Source organism: Perna viridis, chromosome 4 (assembly GCF_037379345.1).
Source record: "Perna viridis isolate PV_CMFRI_1.1 ecotype Kerala chromosome 4, ASM3737934v1, whole genome shotgun sequence".
Lineage (NCBI taxonomy): Eukaryota > Metazoa > Mollusca > Bivalvia > Mytilida > Mytilidae > Perna > Perna viridis.
In genome coordinates, this window is record NC_142448.1 from 30,705,788 (window position 1) to 30,714,122 (window position 8,335).

The 8,335-nt window shown below is 32.7% G+C and overlaps 1 protein-coding gene across 1 annotated transcript; it reads right to left on the bottom strand.

The window, feature by feature from the left end:
• Positions 1-1,684: 1,684 nt before the first annotated feature.
• Positions 1,685-4,363, bottom strand: LOC148619715 (uncharacterized). Its single transcript, XM_088576946.1, has 5 exons — positions 4,230-4,363; positions 3,727-3,837; positions 2,460-2,576; positions 1,994-2,113; positions 1,685-1,749 (listed from the first exon to the last, which is right to left on the bottom strand). The coding sequence occupies exons 1-5, from the start codon at positions 4,291-4,293 to the stop codon at positions 1,733-1,735; spliced, it is 429 nt and encodes a 142-aa protein (XP_088433072.1). The 5' UTR covers positions 4,294-4,363; the 3' UTR covers positions 1,685-1,732.
• Positions 4,364-8,335: the final 3,972 nt, after the last annotated feature.

Here is an 8,335-nt window from a genome sequence, read left to right on the forward strand (position 1 = left end):
ACCGTTCAACGATAGTAGTAATTATCGAAAGTAGCTAATTGTGGGCTTTGCCTAAATCAATAATTACAAATGTATTCCACAGACCATTGAAACAAGTAATTAAGCCAATAATTGAATAAGATTAGTGTATGTATTTGGATGATATGTCCAGTAAATTTAATCATAACTAAAGTTCAAGCATAATTAAATACTTCATATCCCTTGACGTTTCCTGAGGGATCTATCAAAATAGGTACATATATGATGCATGCACTGAGACCTGACTGATTCATGAATTTACAATTCTACAAAGAACGGTCTTTTTAATTGTTAATCTTTTTTTTTGTATTTCTATATTGACGAAAGCCTTTTTCATGCAAAATTAAAAACGATGGAATATAAATACAATACTGACACAAACAAATGAAAATTTGTACTTAAACTTGTAAGTCAAAAATGAAAAATGGAGAAATGACTGATATATGGATTAATTGGTAATGTTTTAACGATATTTTATGCATTTCAGGACGAGGAAAATTTAACAATCGAAATGACCATGCTTAGTACGAGTCTGATACGCTGGACCAGATCTTTACTGTGCTAGCTCACAGAAACAATCCGTCTTTACGTTAACCCTTAAATACCGCATACGTGGCAGAAAAGCTATGTCTTCCATTTTTAATGTGTTTGGTGTGAATCATCCGGGGATCAAACCCACAACCTCCCGCACTCGAGTCAAACACGCTAGCTCAAGACCACCCAGGCGGTTAATAAAGAAATAAAATGATGAATGTTTTTATATACTTTCAAATTTAGACAACTCATATAGTATTGAATTAAAAAGAACAGATTTTGATGTCAGTTATTTATTGAATTTTCCTTCTTTGTGTATAAATAATCAATTTGGATAAAATTCCATCCAATTGGTATTGAAAAATTAAACAGTAAATAATAGAAGGAGTAATCAAGGGAACCAAGGTTATAGGGTAATCAAAAGAATGTAATCCAGGGACAAAGACTCCACTAAAAACATGGACCAGGTGCACCGGTAGGGTAAGCGTCCTCTGCTTTTCTAGAAACACCCGCCGAGTTGCTCATAAAAAGTCAAGTCCGGGGTAGACAAACGAGGAAAGGAAAACCATGACCCGTTGAATAAATCAGTTGTCATGGTGCTGATGGATACACCATAAAGATTCACGAGTTCATGATGACGACCATAAAACTCCTGTAGTGATGACTTCAATCTTGTAGCAAAATAACCTTGTTCCAGAAGCCTATTTGTTCTAGCGCAATAAAAGAAGTCTGTGTAGTTTCGGCAAGCTCTGGCATAACGTATGAGTTGTGATATGAATACTCAATACGCAGGAGCCGAAGGGATGTTGCCACAGAAATCACGAATGAAGTAAAGCATGACCAGAAAAGGCACAAGACTTGTTATACATGAAACTGAAAGACTTGTCTGAATGTTTTTGTAATCTTTTGTACTTAAATCTTAAACTTACAATTCAAGTTGGAGTAGCTTAAACATGTGTTTTTTATGCTTTGTTTTCAAAGTTTTAAACGCAAACTTTGCATGCATTTATAACGAATGTTATTTAGTGATTTTAAACAAAATCAAATGTAAGGTTGGTGCATTGTATTTAATTATCAGAATGAAAAGTTTTGTTTTGCATGCTATCTACCCATGAAAATAGAAACATAAGAGTCAGACTAATTATTTATTTCATTACAAAGCTGGACTGATATTTGACCTTCAGTAGTACCTTTCATCTGCAATAATAAATTTAAAAATTAATAATGTAACTTTTATAATAAGATTTAGAAATAAATTAATTGTTTAATTGACTGGCATTGGAATTTACGTCATGCAAAAACTTTTAAAGTACAAAATACTCATTTTTCTTTAAATTTATTATCATGTTTTGTCAATGACTTTCGGAATGAAACAAATGTTGTTAAAATTGTTTGAACAATTGGTGCATTTGTAGTAGATTTAAGTATATTTATAACAAACTCTGGCAACGTGATCCGCTGTATCCAGTCTTGCAGCTGCACTTATAAACATTTCCACCATAGCAACGACATACACCGCCATTTAAACAACGACCACAGCGATCCTTCTTATCATAAGTTTCTAAAATTATAATCAGAGGAAGAAATGAGAAAATCAAATATCTTTATCAATATACCTTTAGTGTGTTACATAGGGACGACTTTTATTAAAAAGTTACTTAAAGTATGGACTAATCTATGATATAAACATTTACAATATAATTAAATGCTCGAGTACAGGCATACGAACTTCAAGCTATTTTATATTTCAGGCAAAACACTGATACTAAGGATAAACATGATCCAATGATGTTTTATTTAAATAGAAGATAGACACACTATGAGTAAACCAAATGAACTACATATAACAACCTCAAAGAATAGACAACTCAAATAAATTGTTATTATAATTAGTTTTTTTTACTTACTCTTTTGGCATTTGCTTCCCCTGTAGCCATATTTACACGTACACTTGTAGTATGGAGAAAAATAAGTCTTAGAACAAACTCCATTATGCTTACAAGGATTCGGACTGCATGGACTTCCTTAAAATGTAATTATACTATTTTCATTAAGCAAAACATTCATGCAATTTAAAGTTTTTGTGAACTTAAGATCAGGAAATAATTTTTGTTAACCTGTGTGCTCCATTCGTGGAGGGGAGCCTCTTAAGAATAATCCTCCACACATCCGATAAGCGTCAAAACAAACGGAAACGCTCGATTCCCTAGGGAAATATTGTCGAACTGTAAATGTACCACTATTAATGAATACGCGAAGTGTGTTCACATGTAATAAAATGGAGAAGAAATTGTCTGACTAGCTTGTGGTTTCTGTCAATGGAAACATTATGATTTAAAATGTGCCGGACTGAATCATGCATCAATAACAATCTTTCTGGATGTGCTAAATTTGTTTAAAATAGTCTTTCAAGTTTGATAAATGAATGAATGATTTTTCAATCGATATTTGTTATATCAGATCCGATTTAAGACCTTTTATTCAATTTTTATCATTTTTTTATATCTGCATATATTGTTCCGTCACGATTCCGTTTTACTGTCTTAAAATCCATGTGTGGACGATAAGCCTGTAGAAACTTCCCGTCCACCAATGCGTGGACCAGCAGCCACTACCATTTTTTTTAAAGAACATTGTAAATGAACCTATATGTTCAGTGCTGTAAGTACTTTCTGCAATTGCGGTTTTACACATCAATCAATACAATTAATTAAGTATCATCGTTGTTACCTTTTAAAAAATCATCTTGTCGTTTCTTTTGTTTGAGACAAATTATATAACATTGAAGTCATCAAAGGATATACAGATTTTCATAAGAGAAATTGAATACATATATCTTTATAATTGAAATCAGGAATAATAAAATGATGTGAAAAGATAAAATAACCGCAAGACATTTTTAGCTTGCCTTTATGGCATAAACGTTTGTATTTATCAATTTTAAATAAAACAGCTAAAATAATAACAAAAAGAAAACAAAGAAATTTTAGGGTCATTGTGATTTGTGTAATCATTGAGAGTAAAACTATTTAGGACTTTTCACAACTATGAATGAATTTAATTTAAAACAATTTTAATTTGAAAAATGAAATAATGAATATGTATATTTCTTGTTAATGTTAGAAATAACAGGCATATCAAATGTTAGAATTACCTGTTTTTTTTTCAACTTACTTTGGCATCTATTTCCTGTGTAACCATATTTACATTGACACGTGTAAGAACTCCCGCTTCTGCAACAACTTCCTCTGTTAAGACACGGGTTAGGCTGACATGGATTGGGTTCTATTATAGTAAGTAAAATGTTTGAGCAATCAGATATAATGAAAATGAAACTTTTTGTCTAAGGAAAGGGTATTTTTTTAATTTTTTAATTTTTTTTTTTTTTTTGGGGGGGGGTTAATTTTTTATTATCTGATTTACCAGTTTTTTTTTTATTTTACTCATTCAAGAAAACTGTTTTGCACATAGAAATGGAAACTGAAAAAAAGTTGAAACAGACGAGTACTACATAATCATTGAACACAAAACAATTGAAATTTTGACACGATTAGACAACTAACAAAACCGACACATGCTTAACTGCTACTTTTCTACCTTAAATAAAAAGTTAAAGAAACGCAAAATAAAGCATTAACATTGCATGTCAGCACAAAGTGAGTTTTGTAAGAACTTACTGTAGTGGTATGCTTGTATATAACAAACGCAGAGAATAACTGTCAATGCTACCAGCTTCAACATGATGATTGTGTGCTAACTCCCTGAAACTGATACTTCTCATCAAAGTTCTTCAGTTTTATAAGAAGTATTGCAAAATGTCATGGGTACATGGTTTATGATTCCGTGTCAGTATACTTGTAAAACATGCCTTAATATGAATTAAGTCGTTGAAGCGAATATATAACATGAGAACGTCAGTTTGAAACAAAGACTATTTTTTGTCTGTAATGACGACATATGAGATAACATGTATTATTAAAGGTTATGTAAGAAAAACATCTGCTGCCAGTTATCATAATAATATTCCTGTAGATTAACCCAAAAATCAGTAGACAGCTAATGACTTTAAAAATCGTGTTGAATTATTGTTTTACCTCTTTTACTTGCGTTGGTACATGCATGTCATAATGACAATGTACACATTTACAAATTAAAGGCACAAGGCCATGGCATGTTACCTGCATAAACAATTTATATAAAAACCAATAATCCTGTTACAGTAGGTCACGTGTAGGTCGAGATATGAGGCTGACTTCACAGTGTCTGCAATATCCTTTATCTCAACTTCTTTAGGGTAGATGCAATGTATAAATTAGAACGATAATACACCATCTATATAGCAGAAACTGAGATAAAAGGACATAGCTAAACGACTAGAAGAACACAATTAGTTCCCACTGAAATGCCGACCGTTTGTTGAAAAACGCATACATCACACTAGACAAAGATATTGTCGGTATAAATTTTCAGCACTCTGACATCTTTTTCAGTATATTTGAAAGATGATTTGGAATGTTATCTTACAAAGTATGAGGAATCTCTACAAAAAACTAAATATTTGTAGGTCTACCATCTTTTTGGAGTAACAACGATGTATAATACTTTTGAGTCGGAATTTTAACTGAGTATCGGTGATAGAAGAAAAAAGAGTTGAAAAGTCATAGGTTTTAATGCTGTTGTATTAAGATAATAATCTTGAATTAAGGATTTCAAGAATCGTTCGAATTTTTCAGGATCCACATTGAACTAATACTACAACGAGAGTAACAAATGTCGTAGTTACATTGGAGATCCTTTCTGACAGCTATGAGAAGAGAAGTTTTAAAGTTCTGAAAGAGGTGCAGTTGTACAATTTTCAGATCCAGCTTTGTAGCGTTGTTTGAATGGATTCTTTTGGAGTTATCCTGTATATAGACAGTAGATCCTAATCATCGACTTTGGTAGAGAGACCAACAGAGGGTAGCACAGATTTATGGTTTTCCATTATCTCTTCTTTGAAGGGTGTGGTAATGATATTTCTTATTACTGTCATTATTTTCTACGTCTACCTCAGATAACAAACATTAGATGTAATACGTTTTGCAGACAAAAACAATGTTGTTTTGGGCTTTGTCACAAACATATAGTTCTTGACTTTTTTATTGACCAGCGTACGCCAAAAAAAACGTCATTAGTTATGACACTCTTGATTAAGAATTTGAAGTTAAGTGTTGAGGTCTTCATAGGGATAATGTGCTTTAAAAAGAATCTATTTAACGGATACCAATGATGTCTTTACAGTTTGTCTAACTTAACTCATCGTATCATATAGATAACGCATTTGTTGTTAAGAAAACTAATTTTGCAGAATAATGATTAATGGTAAAAATATAACATATCAGTTGTTCTTTTTTGTTTTTTGTTTTGTTTTGTTTTTTGTTTTGTTTTTTGTTTTGTTTTTTTCCCTCTTTTTTGTAACATTTTCCAATCTTTCATTCCATGTCAAAAATAACATTACTATTACTTATTTCTCAGTATCCACGGCTCTTTAATTTTGCATTCAAATGAAGAAGACATAACCAAAAGTGTCTAACTAGTAAAATGTAGAACCGATTCGTTTTAACACAAAATGTCAAAACAGATACATAATTAGCCCCGTGCAGGTCCGGTTGTTAAAAGAATAGGCCTGCAGCAGCGCTAAGCTTGTCGTAAAAGGCGTTTAAATAGTGCTCAGAACCCTAGCCGGGGGCTAGGGCGCTCTGCCCACAGAGCAACTGGGATGTGTGCCCTAGGTGGTGGAATGGGGTACCCCTGGCGTGTTACATGCTGGGGTTGTCAGGCTATAATACGGAAAATCTGACCGCAAACCATAGTGGTGCACCGTGTTGGGAAAGATGCCACGTTCCTCACACGTGAAGGAACCCTACTGTGGTATTCTCCCGGAGTAGGAACCATAGGGCTCCGCCACAGGAGGCTTAATTACCCGACACTACCCACCTCTCCCTATTTCCAGTGTCAATCAAAAGTTGTTGACCCCATTGTCCTTGTGTCCCATCCCTTTTTCATTTCATCATTTCATGTTCATTTAATCATCAATTTCATGTTCATTGTCTGAATATAGCTGAAATATTGCTGCTCGGACGTTAAACCCCAACAAACAAACAAACAGATACATAATTATTTATTATAGCTACCATGTTAAATGCAAGAAATGAGCTGTAGTGATTTGGGGGTTTCGAAATTTAGTGCTACTAGAATTTTGTCAATTAATGAATAGATCGCATCATACAAGTATAATTTCTAGGCTAGTGAATACCACCAGAGACATGGTCTTCAAGCAATGGCATCGTCTCAGTGGTTTATAAATACAAAACCTACAATCATATACACATTGCAAAGTTCTGTTGTGTACACGTATTTTTTACGAGCAGCATTAGATTAAAAAACAGGAACATTGTGAAACATTTTTTAAAGCACCTATAGAATCTTGATAGCCCACACACACACACACACACACACACACACACACACACACACACACACACACAAACAGAAAAAAAGAAAATACATTAACAGAAATGGTTTTTCTACGTTCTTAATTTATTTGCTTGTGGAATAATATATCATAGGTTACTTACGTTAATATCCGTAAATATGGAAATTTGTTACCACTGAAGGTGAAAAGGGTACTGAAAGTGTTACATATTTCAATATCTAGGGATATGGACGTATGTAATGGATTTATCTCCGATTGTCAATTTTACACATAGACAGCCGTGGGGAGACGAAAACGTAACTTTTTCTTCAGCATTTTTCTGAAATGGTTACGAATTTGATAAGTCGTAGTTATTAAAATGTAAGATGTTTTGGAGAACCCTACTGTTACTGAAAATACCAGGTTTTACGTGTAATAGTGGGTTCTTCGGTTCACAATTTCGATTATTTTGGTGTCATGTTTCTCTGCCTATGCCGTCATAAAAACACATCATCGATAAAGTTTATAAAGTTTGAATGCAATATCGGTGATAAACATGTACACAGTTCCCGGACAAAGTCATAACAATCAGTTCTATTCTTACAGCAAAATCAGTTAAGGTCATTTGAAAATACGTTTCTCATTTTGCTCTGATACCCAAAGCCAATAAGAGACGCAAATCTCCTGATAATTTTTAATTGACGTGGTGTTGGTGTTAACATAGTGTTTGATGCGAGGGAAGAGTGTTAGTTACATATGGGTAAATGGGATGGGTAAAGACGTGCTCTTAGCCAATAAAATTCCTAGAAATGTACAAGTGCGGGAATAAAATTTAAAAAAAAAATTCTACATACCATCATTAGAACTTGTTATTCCTGCTTTCAGCTTTTGTTTATATCTAATAATTAAAAATACGTCTTAAAATTAAATCCGTCAGTTCATTATAATTATTCATCAACATTCTTATATTGATTTGTATACTTTACAGTTTCTTCCAAAACCATTTAAAAAACGAGCATTACGTTAATAAATTTCTTAGAAAAAATGAAATAAGTCGATCGAAAAATGACTTATACTTTACAACACATGGAAGGTAAAATATACACATTGTAAGATATTACAAACTACAGGTAGTACATAAAAAAAAAGAAAACACACACACACAATTAAATGTATATAAAAGATATAATAACAAAATAAAAAGATGAATTGTAACAAAAATCACAAAAAATATAGATTAATAAACGGTTTATGTTTGGGTAAAAGTTTGTGCAAGAATCGTCATGGTGTATCTGCACCATGATTGTCGATTTGTTCTTCACCAAATAA

Bases quoted from the DNA above. Each gene is read 5' to 3' on its own strand.
- LOC148619715 (XM_088576946.1), bottom strand. From the start codon at position 4,293: ATGTTGAAGCTGGTAGCATTGACAGTTATTCTCTGCGTTTGTTATATA. The intron at 3,838-4,229 runs GTAAGTTCTTAC...TTACTATAATAG, and splicing joins TATACAAGCATACCACTACA to AACCCAATCCATGTCAGCCT. The intron at 2,577-3,726 runs GTAAGTTGAAAA...TTACATTTTAAG, and splicing joins CACAGGAAATAGATGCCAAA to GAAGTCCATGCAGTCCGAAT.